Raw genomic sequence first — 13,230 nt, 5'->3', positions numbered from 1 at the left:
AATGTTTGGATGTAAGCAGCCTGTCCAACTTAAATGCCTTTCTTTTCTACAGATGTATTAATATTCAGCTGTTGGTTCAGCTGTCCATGTGTAAGTCTGTAATATAGCATTTGAGTTGTGATAAGGTGTCCTCTCAGGCCTTCAGCTTCTTTTCTGGCACCTCTGCTGACACCAGGCTGTGCTACCAGTTTCAGTCTGCTCTTGGGAGAGGGTATGTTGGTCACAAAGAAGAGCATATTTCCTGCAAAAGGATGCCAGGCAAATTGCTGAAGTGTTCTCCTGTGGAGCACAGGTCGCGTGGAGATGCTGTGGCAGATCTGCCAGCCCTGTGCCTCATCATCTCTTGCCTCTGAGGACAATAGGTATCTCTGCTTAGGCAGCTGAATGCCACCCTTTATATTAATTTACTATCCTCTGAGTTTAAGCACGAGGTCACATGTAGGCACTTGTGCTGAGACACCTAAGTTTGAGTTGAGGTGACTCCTGCCCATAATGTCAAATGATCCAAACTTGTATCTGTATTTCCCCAAAAGGAAACAATTTTGTTTAGGTATTTTGGAGATGGTAATACTGAAGAGTCTCTTCTGCCCATTGACTGCAGAGCTGTCTCCCTCCCATCCTGTGAGAGGACAGGACTTCATCCTGTCCCCCTCTCTGCACTGACTCTACCTCATGACCGTTTCTTAATCCCAGTTTCCATTTTGTGGATGTCTGAACTCAATTTCAATCCCCTTGCCCAGCAAGTCTTTGATTCTGTCCTCTACCTCTGCTCCTTTTGAGATATTTCCAAACACTGCAGCTGCTTATTAGCTGTCTGGCCGAATTCTCTCCCAGACTCCTTCTCCTTTCTTCTTTAGAGGATGCCAGTTGTCCTGTTCCCACTGCCAGTCCTATTACTGTGAGAGCTGACCCAGTGTAACTGTCAATGTCCCTGCATAAAGTAGCCACATTCAGGTGCATTTTTTAAGGAGAACAGAAATGTTTGTCTGATGCACTATCTGCCCTGCTAAATTGGAACTCTTTGATCCAAACCAAGGAGCCAGAAATTTCCCTCTAAAAGTCAGCATTTAATAGTTTTTGCTATTGAAAAAGTGCCATTTTCTGCAACACTTTTGAGAAATGGCTGAAATATTTTTGCTGAAGCTTTCCTAGCCAGTTCCTGTTTGAGGCAGATGCGGCTTTGAAAAACTTCTGCTCTTTCTCATTACAGTTTGGCAAGGCTTAAAGGCAACTTAAAACAGGTTGTTAAAATAGGAATTGCCAAATAGTTGATTCAGATGCAATCACAGTTTTGAATATGTGGCTGTATCTGAAGCCATATATCAAGTTTATGACTTTAAATCTAGTTTTGTAAGGTATTAGAACTGCTGACTTGCTCTGCAGCATTCTGTGCAGCTGACACAGGAACTGCCTCTGTGACTTTTACAAACTGAAGAACTTCAGTGGTGGGGAAAGATCGCTATGGAGTGTTCTGTATTGTCCTGCTACCTCATTTCCTCTATGAAAAAAAGAAATGAATTTGGCACAAAAGCTTAGTTTAAGCAGCTGAATGTTTGCGGTTACATCTGGAGGAACGAGCTGAGCTGGTGGTTGCTTGCAACAATAAATCGAGTTTCTTAAAAAGATCTGAGTGCAATGGCACTTGTTGCCAATGAGTATTTCGTGGCATGTATGTATGTGAGAGAGAAACTTGAAGATATGTCCTGAAAGTGCTGTTCTTGCTTTTCGTTCTATATGAATGACTCAGTTTCTTTCTTTCTTTCAAGGCGCTCATCTGGCAGTGTTGGTACTGGCCATCTCAAAGGCTTTACACTATGAGGATCCAGAGTACATTGATTACACCCTACACACAGAGACACACACACAACAGTTCACAGCTTCCAACAACAAAGCTCAGACCCATCACACACACACACACACAAAAAAAAAAAAAAGCACCACAACCATAATATGCTACAGGAAAGGGGCTGGAGTAACTAAGTGTACTACCAGCTTTTTATTTTGAAATTTGCTTTCCTGGCAGGAAGAATTTGTTAGATACATTTCCCAGGTGGCCCTTGAAAAGGGACCACACATAAAAAGACAAAAAACAAACAACCAAACAAAGCACTTTCACACTGGGGCAATAGGGAAGGAAGAAGAGGAAATTCTTCCTGTCCCAAAGCTCTCCATTTGTTTTAACCTTGAGCACATGAATCGCCTCTCCTTCTCCCAGTAAGCCAATATGCAGCCCATGCACAACCATTACTTTTGTCCTTTCAGTAGGCAAACCTCAAACTCTAGGACTAAGCTAGATAAGCCTCTTTATTTTTATAAAATTGAAGTGGGGAATACATTCAGGAAGAAGGTTAAAGCTATAATAACTAATACATCTATAATAACAGATGTTGCAGGTGTCCAGTTTTCCCTGGATGGCTTTGTATCATTTGTCTGGGCAAGCCTTGGCTTGGAAGACCACAGCAAAGGTTATCACAAATAAGTAAAGGCTGGAGATTTGGGGGTTATTGGTTTGGCTGGTTTTCAGCTGGGATGTAGTCCAAAGTCTGACATGATACCTGAATTATCATGGACTGGAAGTCATGTTGGACTTGGCCCTGGGGAAGGAAATACACTGGAAAAATCTCTGTGGTATTAGGAAAAACCAACAAACCTCCGAGTTCCTGTAGATGGCCATATAGCACCATCCTGTGCTCCTGTCAGTGTTAGAAGTTGCCCTGGATCACACTGGATGCTGGTTAGGATCAAGTTCATACAGAAGATGAGGGGAATGCTTCTTATTCTTGCCTAAAAATAAGCACAGTATTAAGCTGCATTTTAAATTTAAATGCAGTCCTAGTCAGTGGTCACTTCCATTCACGACTTTGATTTGAAATGGAATACTGCAGGCAGTTCTAAGGGTTCAGCTTTCTTCTCCCAGTTCCTTTCTGCTTCCATAACTCCTGCTCTAGAGAAAATAAATGAAAATAATTCAATATGTACCATTGCTTGAGATGCCATCACTGTACACAATTAGAAATCTGACTTCACAGTCTAGTTTCCAGAAGCAATGAAGGATTATGTTGCAAAGTTCAAGTTTAAGCTATTTCTCATATTTCTCTCCTAGCAACTGTGTCTGCTGATGAAATTTCAGTAGAAATCTGTTCTGGTCTAAAGAGAGGTGATCAGGTTCTAACACTAAAGAGTTAATCCTGTAGAGAAAAACCCTGCATAAAAGCTGTAGCTGAAATGGAAGACAGCTTATTACACATGCCAGTGTGCTGGCAGAGTTTCAGCTGGAGGTCCCCAAGGACCCCCTGCAATTTGTTAAATGTTGGTATTTCAGGTGTGTTAGAGTGGAAAGCTGAGGGATTGGGAAATTTGTTTTCAAAGGCTTCTTTGCAATTGAGACGAAAGTCAGTGGTCCTGGAGAAACAAATATCTTAAGCTGTACATGGTTAGAAATGTTTGTTTTGTTTCAGGACATTATAATGGGTATATTATGCTACACTGGTAATGGTTTCACTTCAAATGCTAGGAGAGAGCACTCCAGAAGTATTTTGTAGCTGTGTTTCCTACTCTTTTCTTCCAAAATAACTGAAAACTTGTGCATTCTGGAGAAAAGTGATGCTAACAGTACGTAAGTACAATAATTATAATATTCTAAAATAAATAAGTCTCTCTTCAGACTTTTTTAATGAATTGTAGGGGTGGATTGTCTTTGGCAAGAGTACTGCAGAGGTATCCAAGAGAAAGGGCAAGGCTGAAAGTCTTTCTGGAGCAGTTTGCATAGGCCCCAACTGCTGGCTTTTTATTGATCGAGATCCAAAGGCGCTGTTTGTCTTCTTACTTCGGGTGTCCTGGCCAAATGCCCCCCTTAGCGTATCTGATGCTGCCTATTTAATGCTGTGTTATCATCGCCATATCACAATCACACTGAACAATACTTGTTGCTATATAATGTTCTGTAAAAAGGCAGTATGTCTGAATAACAAACAGTCTAAACAAGGAGCAAAGAAAAACCAGGAGGGGAGAAATGAGATGGGATAGGAAAAAGATCCCATACTCAGAAAAATTGTGAGAACGGTCAATGAATTTTCATTTTTTCCACAACAAGTACAAATAAGGAATCATTGTTTTCACTCCTGCATTTTGCAAAAGTGGCTGCACAGCCTGGTGTCAAAAAGTGCTTTTTGCTGATAAATGTATATCCAGGCTGAAGCACGTTTTTACTGGGGAGATGCAGGGAGTCAGTCTGGAGAATGAGACTGCGACCCGTGGCCACCACCAGCCTCCAGGGAAACTACATGGACTCATAAACACTAGAAAAGGAAAGAAAAGGCGTTTTATCAAACACATAAGACTGTGCTTTAAATTATGGAATGTTGCCCAAGAAACAAGATTTCGGTCTCCAACTTTCAAAACAGATGATCCTGCTGTTTATGGGACTTGTTCCTGTTCAGAAGCTAATCTAGTGCTGACAGCTGAAGGGAAGCTGCCGGGTGCTTGCAGGGTGGTTTCTGTGAGCTCGGCATGTTTTCAGATGTATATTATCCAGCACAGCACAGTAACGTAGTGATTAAAACAGGCACGATGTAACAGCGTGGTATTTTGAGGTATGAAAATGGTCTAGCCATGAGTGTTTGGGGTATGTTGGGTCAAATTTGGGTTAAATTATGGTTAATGAAAATATCTTTCAAATTGATAAGACAGAATTTAGCATTCCGATTGCAGCCTTAAGTATTTTTGCAGCATAATTTCTTTTTTTTTTTTTGGTTAGAAGTGATGACAGATATGAAAGCAGGGCATCCCTGCTGACTTCTGATTTTCTCCAGCGCTGTCTCTTCTGCTGTGCTGCTTGATTTTAGTAAGATGAGGTGCAGTTGGAAATGAATCTCAGATGCCTACAACCTAAGAAATTCAATGAAAACATTTTTGATCTGATTTTAACTTTGGCAGACCTTGTAATCACAAATGTTATCTTGGGAGCATTAAAATAAGTGCTAGGAAGATACCTGTAAAATAATCAAGTAGGCTGGCTGGATTTTGTCTGTAGATAATGAGCAGTAGCTGTTGTGTAGTAAATTGGAAATGGTGAAGCTTGAAAGACAGAAGACCTTGGAAGCAGAAAATGACAGGACCAGTCAGCATGGTAGTGGTTGTAGGTTTATTTGCTGGCTCACACAAACTGGTAAAGTTGTCCCAGATTTGGTGCAGTAAACAGTAAATTATTGATAAATACTGAAAAAGAATGCTAAAAGGGACTTTCAAAGGGACAACTTGCAGCCAGGCTGTGAAATCAGTTGGCTGGAAATGCTGCTGCCACTCTGCCAGCCTCTGGCCCTGTGAATTTGAAAGGTCTTACTATCACCTTTTCTCCTCCTCATGTAGACTCAGCTCCCCAGGAGGACACCGACAGCACAGTTATTAATATCCCAGTGTGTGCCTGCCCTCAGTAGGAGGATGGGGTTTGAGCTGGTTGAGGAGTTCAATGATATTTATTGACCTGAGCCCTGTCAGTGCAATGATGATGCGCTAGGCCACACTGCTGAACTCAGTGGGTCTGGGGCTTGCGCTGCTCCCCCAGTTGAGACTGGGATGTTTGGGACTGTGTGCGGAAGAGGAATTTGGTCTGAGGAATGAAACAAGTGATGGGTTTGTGGGTTGTAGTTGTTGCTGTTTTATTTGTGGGTTTAGGCCAATATTGTGTCAAATGCACAAAGGTGGGGGGAAGCGAAACAGAACTCCTGTTTCCATCCAGTTTTATGAAAATGTTCAAAGTACATATATTTAAAAAAAAATAAAAATTAATTATTCCTAAATAAACCAGCCAGGATTTGATTGAGAAGAGAGACCTTTCTGTGTTCTGCAGGCTCTCTCCTCTGGGGTTTGGCTGAGTTTATCCAGGCGGTTGGTGGGAGTAGGGCTGGGGTACCCCACCAGCCTGCACACAAAGCCACCTTCCACTCCTCAAAATAAAGATGTAGCAGTGAGTATGGACCATGGAAGACGGGAAGGCCTAAAAATATTCGTATGCAACGCTGGCTTTTATGTATGTATATATATCTATCTATGTGTGTGTCTATTTTCAGATAGGTATATATCCACGCACATTATTAATCCTATTACTCAGGATCTGGGTATGAGTAAGATGAGTCCAGTGACAGTTTACACCCTTTTCTTTGTTGCATGCAAAGGTTACACCCTTTAAAAGGCTTAACCTTTTCAATTATTTCATGAATCTCTGAAGTGAAAAAGTCTCTTTCATATGCCTTACCTCTTAAAAAAACATAAAATGATGCTAAAGAAATGGACATAAGCTCTTCTTTTGCAATGATCATTTGAACTTGTATTTATTTATTTTTAATTATATTGGTTGTTTATTTGTTGGGTTCTTTAAAACCAAATTATGTTCCCTTTTCTTTAGGCAAATTGTGTTTCTAGGATGCATTTAAAATGCTGCTGCCTGTGGTCAGAGAGTTTGAGAACATACTTTTCTTTCTAGTGTGGATAGATTATTTTAAATTATTATTGACGTGGTAAAAATAGGAAGTAAAACCTAAACTCTGTGTGTGCTCTTATTTTTTTTGATTTTTTTTTTTTTCAACTAATTCCCTACAGGGGAAATCCATCATTTCTCCCTAAAATAGCTGCTCTTTCATTGGATGCTTCCTCTATCTAGAATTGCTATTCGCAAACTTGTGCCCATTAAATAAAGACGCAGCTCTTATCATAACTGGCATGTGCTTCAGGGCTCCTTGCCACAGGGCTTCTGCTGTGCCAGCAGAGGTTGCAATAAAGAAGTGGGGCTTTGCCTCCCAGCCTCTTGCAGCTCCTTGGGGAGGGAATGTGACTGAGAGGCCCCTGAGCTCTGGTGATACTATTATAGAAAATATTGCAGATGTAACTATTCCTGAAGCAGTCACTCCAGTTGGAAAATGTCCATGTTGCTCGTACCTGTGATGTTCAGCCCCCAAACCAGGTCTCCATAAATGAAAATGAGTGGAAAAACTGGTTAACTTTATTTTCATTACAAAGACAAATATTTTTCCCACATTCCTCATGGTGAATTTTTGACTGTCTATCAGGTGTCTCCATTGCAATAGATGTATTTAAAAGTACTTATTTTCTGTCAGTGCTGACCTACTTTAAACACTGCAGGGTGGTGTTACCTCCATTTTTTTTGCAGCAGCAGCCAGGTGATACCAGTGAAGATCTTTGTACTTCACCTTCTAAACCTTTGATGACATTTTAACTGCTCATTATGGTATGTAAGCAGCTGCTTCATCCTTTTCTAGGTGGGCCCTTGCTTCAGTTCAGAGTTAATGGTTACTATTTATTGCATACTTTAGATTTGCGTGCAGCTTGCACACGTAGTGCCTTAAAAAACCCAGAATCCCCAATATGAAGAACATACCGTCCCTAGCCAGGCTGTGCTGGGGTGGGATACGTGGGTGAGTTACCCGTGCCCTGGAGCTGTGGGGACAACTTAGATGAAATAACTCAGTGTCCAGCACAACTGAGCCTTAAAATGCATGACAACTAGTCATGAGGTTCAAAGAAAAAAAAACATGGTGTACACCCTGCAAGAGCATCTTAAAGACTAGGTAGTTGGGCTGTGATGGTATCATAGTGGGATGTTTTCTTTTAGGTAAATAATTAGTGTTCTCTAGAGAGCTGCAGATGTGCTGTAACATTTTATGTGCTCAGCCACAAGCTCTACACCAAAGGTTTAAAATACTGTGGACAGTACAGGTGTGGCTGGCTTTAGGCAGAGCTAATTGCCATTCCCTTTTTTTCCTTGCTGCTCCCTTGTCCCATCCCATTCCCTGGCTTCTTGAGCACTGATTCCCCCATCCGTGCTGGGAAAGGAAGCCTGAAGCAGCTCAAGGGCAGAGGGACCACAGAGGCGGCAGCAGAGCTGGGGCATCTCTGTTCACCTCTGTCCTAACACAACCCTCATCTTTCTCCCCTGTTGCTCAGAGGCCTCTGCTGACCCCATGCAGAGCACAGCTCTGCTCCAGCACCTTGCCAGGAGTGCCTCCAGCCTTCTCCTCCCCACCATCATGTAGGAAAGCGGCTCTGTCTGTTCATCTGCCATCTGGATGTGGGAGAAGGGTGGGAAAGGCAGTGGGAAGGTCAGTGCAGAGCAGGGCACGAGGCTGCTGTTATTGCACAGCCTCCAAAGCTGTCTCTGTATGAACATGTAATCATTTCAATATTATTTGGATTTGGTATATGTGTAAATACAGAGAACATAAATGACTACTTTTATCCTACGGAAGGACCAGGTGCATTAATTCACGCAGGGCATCACCTGCAGGCAGCTGACCCACTTTTGGTACCCAGCTGGCTGGGGCATCCCTGGCATGGTGCATTCTGCCCTCCTCGTGGAGGAGAGATGGGCACTTACTGGGTTTTGGTCGTTCTCACATGGATGCTCTGCTTCTGGCTTGTCAACAGTGAGTTACAAATTCCAGATGTTCAGTTCATTGCTTGGTAGATCATGATGAAAACTGCAAAGAAAAAACAATGATTGCTTGAGACAGATAAAGGGATGAACTGTAGATCTTGTTTTGCATGGGACATTTCTCTCTGTTCTCTCTTTCAATTTTGTTCGTTTTCCACCACCCTGAATTTCCAATTTTGCCTGATTTTGAACGATGAACTCCACAGTTCATCCCTACCTCTTATTGTTGGGGTGTGATGCTTCTTTTCCTTCTGCTCCCTTTTCCAGCTCTGGCAGATTACAGCTGCCCTTTACCAAGCATCGGCTCTTGAGAGACAACATTGGCTATCCCCCTAAGAACTGATGTAATTTATGGTGCTATTCAGGAGTTTCCTCTCCCTGTTTCATCTTCCCCTTGGGCTCTCCTGCTCTTCCAACTACCACTGTGTCTTTCAAAGCCCTTCAAGGAGTTGCATCTCTTCCCCAAGCTTCTCCCAAATGTGTTGCTTTCTTGGCTGCAGGCTGCCCTGGTGCACATCTGTACTGCATGACACTTGGTTGCTGCTCCCTGTAATATTTTGTAGGGTGACTGCATACCTTGTAAAAATATGACAAAGACTTTCTTAAATATGCACAGAACAAATTCCCTGCCCTGCCCAAGCACAGTTCTGGCTCACTGTGTGCCTCAGCAATCTCTGTATGTTGCCATATATCCAAGGGGTATCTTTGCAGACAGTAGCCTCATGGATTTTTAAAGGACCGCTTACTTAAAACAAGGAGACTTTCATGGAAGCAGGCCCTATGAACTCATCTAATTTATGTAGTACTTACAAAACCACTAGATCTTTGTGAAAATTACAGCATATAAATAACACCAACCAATGGCAATGCATTTTCAGTCTCCTCTGGGGAATTGTGGAAGTTTGCTGTACTGCCAGTTGGAAATTTATGATATCTTAGGCTTGTACTTGGACCAAAAAGAAGAAAGAGGATTGGTGTTTTGGAACAGCTTGAGCGAGTTGTGCAGGAACTGTGTGCAACAGAATCTGAAGCTGATTGAGGATCTGGCTCTGGATTTTTGCAAACCAGAATCGTTAAAATCTTCAAATGGAAAAACAAGATACAGCTGGTACAGCACCGTTTCAGTGAGCCAGAGAACTCCGTAGCTTTTTGCTGGTGAGTCTGGTAGTCATGAATCTGCTTTCCTTGCATTTCGATCTTTGGAGCACAAGTGAGTGAGTGATTCACTTTAGAAGACACAAGTGGGTTTTGGTGATTTTTCCCCACCTTGTTATTGTCCAGAAAAATGTGAAAACTTTATGGTCAGTCCAAATACATGAGTGTTCTAGGAGTGCTCAAAAATTAAATCATTTCCAAACTCTTGTACTTACAAAACCAATAATGACTGATAAACTTGAAATGCAAAGACCTGAGAAATAAATATATATATATATATATATATATAAAAAAAAAAAAAAGAAAGAAAGAAAAAACAACACTGAAAAATCCATTTGCATGGAAACTTGATTACATAAAACATTTTCTGGAGGCTTATAGATTGTCCTTAGTGCATAAGGAAACAGCTGGTATTTTGGATCCCTGTTCTTACAGACTCCTAGAATTTGTCAATAAAGTATGTTTGCAAAAATACTTTAATGACTTTGTTTGGGTGGCTTTCTCATGTTGCACAATCTTATGCAAGATGCTGTATACAGCTTTGGTGTCTCAGATCCGAGCATGTGCACTGGAAATCACAATTTGAAACAAGGAATTTGTTCAGAAATCATTTTGTTTTGTTTTGTGATTTTTTTTTCTTGCATCTTCACTCATTCGTTAACCAGCCACATCTGAGCACGGGTATTTGATCTGGGAACATTGCAGTCATAAGAGAGGTGCTAATTAATTAATAAAGAATACAAAATATTTACATAAACGTGATTTTGACACCTTAGGCCTGTGGATTCAAGAATAGCTTGGGGGTTTTTGGCAGGATGCCTGCCGCATAAATGCAAGTAGACATTAAATAGCAGCAAGAAATAATCATAATAATAATCCCTGCCTATTTTTCATCCCAGAAGGGTGAAAGAAAATGGCAAATCACTAAATGTTTTTCGTGGATGTCAGAAGCTGGACAGAATCCAAAAACTATTTCAGCAAATATTTATGAAATGGTATCTAAACCATTAACTGTTCTGCTTATCTCAGATGTAGTTGTGCAATGTGTTTCTCTTGCTTCGTATTGCTTATCCAAAGGTGGGGGAGGAAGAGGCATATTTTCAAGGTAGAATTTGTGCCAACTCAGAATTTGTGTCCAGAACTGGTTTTGAAGATTAATTAATAAAAAAAAGCTTTATTAGGTCTTGGTATTTCTTTAAACTGGCTACATCAAACTGAGCCCTACAAGTGATTTGAAAGGAATGATTTAGGGATGGATATATTTTCCTGGCCATACCCATTTTATTTCATCTGATCTTTAATCAGAATAATCCTTTTAAGTTGCTTGTGCATGGAAGCATCTGAGCTGAACCTTGCTTTGAAGCCTGGTTTGTAGGAGAACCTCTTTTACTCCAAGGCAAAACCCATCCTCCCTTTTTGCCCTCTCTAGGGCAGCCACAGATGTGTCCTTTCTCCTACAACTGCAGTGGAGAGGCACAAACATATTTTGTTTGCCCCAGCTGCTTGACTAATATCTCTGGTACCACCTAAACAGAATTGTAAGAGAAAGCTTGTTTATTTTCCCAAAATATTTGTATATTCTGCAGGCATAAAATATTCATTTAGCTGGGGAGAAACCTTCTAAATGCTAAATATTTGTTCACTTCTGTATTAAAAAGGGCAGATACCGAGCTTGTCTTAAAGTGGTCCAAGGAATAGCTGCCATGTATGAGTGAAGAGCGTGTGCACTTTGCAGCCTTTTTGCACAGAAGGGACTTGTGCTAGCAGGTGGGAGCACGCTCAGCACCCCAAGGGGAGGTAGCAGAACATGCATGAGGGGCAGCAGCATGATATTGCTGCTGCTGAATTAAAAATCCTGATTGATTAAAGCAAGCCCTATATATTAAAGAATATTTCAGTCCGTCCCCACAAATGTTGTTCTGAAACGGCCAAGAAAGGGCTGGCAATGCTTCATGGCTCAGGATTTGGCCACCTGTTTCTCCAGAGAGGTGTCAGTTCACTGCAGGAGGATTTTGATGTCTTTTGTTCAAATACTGGAAGCCATGGATGGGATCTCTTTGCCTTTTGCCTCGATGTTCATGTTGTCCTACCAGGGGTGACCTCATCTGTGGCAGACCTCAGGAGCATCTTGGCCAAGGACACAGCCCCACGGTCTGGAGGTGATTTCTTTGCCAGTGAAGGACACTTTATGAGGTTTCTTGCTGGATTAAGCAAAGCTGAGAATGATTATTAAGAGGGATTTTTCAAAAAATTCTTGCTGAAGAAGAAATCTCAAATCCCCACCATCCCTCAGCTCCTGCTTGGAGGGTTTGCATTGCTGTGCTAGCACAGCATGCTTTCATCCATGTGATATGCTATTCTCTATTTTCTATTCTATTTTCAACTATTCTATTTTCAACTATTTCTACTGTTATCTTTATTTTTAACGGTTACGTTGTACTTTGCACTCAGACAACATGTTTTCCTAATGAGGTCTCTATAGCAAATTGCAAAGTCACGTAAATCTTCCTCAAGTTGCAAATAGGAAAACTTGAGTTCAGAGAGAAATAAGGTGATTTTTGTACTGATACAAAGTGGGCTTGTGGTTGAGGGGGGATCAAGGGGCCAGGGAGCAGGGGCTGGGAGCAGGGCTGTTCAGCACAGCAGCCACTCCTTCCATACCGTGCCTGCTGCTCTGCGCTGCCTTCCCCAAAGTACCAGGGGCTGATGCAGATGCAGCCTCAGATACGTGAAACTTCTGCTGCCAAATATAGGATCCCTTTCCTTCTGATATTAAAAAACGTCTGCGGTTATTTGAACTCTCCAACTTCCCTGGCGGACCCACAGCATTTAGCTAATGCACCCAGAGCAGCCCTTCATCACCTGCCTGCACGGTCGGCGTGCCGCTAGCCCCCACCAGCGTTGATGTGGCAGGTTCCTGAAATCAAATCTTGTGATGGCTTAAAGCTTTTTTGGCACGGAGCCGGCAGCGGCGGAGGAAACCGTCGCCTGCCTTATCCTGAGTTACCTACGGCTCCTGCCAGCCCCTCGTAGCGCTGCGATGGGAAGGAGGAACACACCCAGCCCTGGTCCCCATCTGTTGCAGCATCAGCTTCAGTAGCAGAGCCTGAAATGTTTTAAATGCGCCTGCCTTTAGGGAAAAGCTTTGCATGCAGTTCTTCAATGGACGTTTCCAGCCAGACTGCAGGATTTTTCAGAGCTGTAAGTCAGAGCATGGCTCGGCTGTCTGTGTGTTGTTTTTTTTCTGTTTGTTTGTTTGTTTTTTCAGGTTTGATTTTTATTATTATTATTATTATTCATTTATTCTACCAGAGTTGTAAAGGGAATTGGTTTCACATTCATTTAAGGGGAGAAGCCTGAGTGCACTGAAGGACTCTGCTGAGAGGCAGGCATTCTTCAGGCTGTGTAAGAAATGCATGGTTCTCGGGTATTTTGTTTTTCATCTTGTTTTGTCTCTTTTGTATGCATGGCTGGCACAGGGCTGTTGTCCTGTTTTTACAGCATTTAATTACAATAGATATTCCAAGGCTGAACAAAATGTTCTTTTATCTAGTTAAAGAATGTAGCTGGGTGTTTTTTTTTTTTCCTTGCATAACTTTTCCTTAGTGTTTTGGAAAGAGAGATTATCT

General features: G+C 41.9%; 1 protein-coding gene across 5 annotated transcripts in view; it reads left to right on the top strand.

The window, feature by feature from the left end:
- PRKAG2 (protein kinase AMP-activated non-catalytic subunit gamma 2) overlaps positions 1 to 13,230 on the top strand; it is a 213,824-nt gene that overhangs the window by 40,490 nt on the left and 160,104 nt on the right. The window contains exon 1 of one of the 5 annotated variants that reach the window (XM_035319208.1): positions 12,570 to 12,802. The exons of 2 other annotated variants lie outside the window; for them this stretch is intronic. In XM_035319208.1, coding sequence (XP_035175099.1) covers positions 12,722 to 12,802 — 81 coding nt within the window. In that variant the 5' untranslated portion in view covers positions 12,570 to 12,721. Of the gene's footprint in view, positions 1 to 12,569; positions 12,803 to 13,230 lie in introns of those variants that run through there. 2 more of the 5 variants (XM_035319210.1, XM_035319212.1) reach the window with 2 other exon arrangements.

The sequence above is a fragment of the Oxyura jamaicensis genome, chromosome 2 (genome assembly GCF_011077185.1).
Source record: "Oxyura jamaicensis isolate SHBP4307 breed ruddy duck chromosome 2, BPBGC_Ojam_1.0, whole genome shotgun sequence".
NCBI classification, from domain to species: domain Eukaryota; kingdom Metazoa; phylum Chordata; class Aves; order Anseriformes; family Anatidae; genus Oxyura; species Oxyura jamaicensis.
This window is presented reverse-complemented; position numbering and strand designations above follow the sequence as displayed.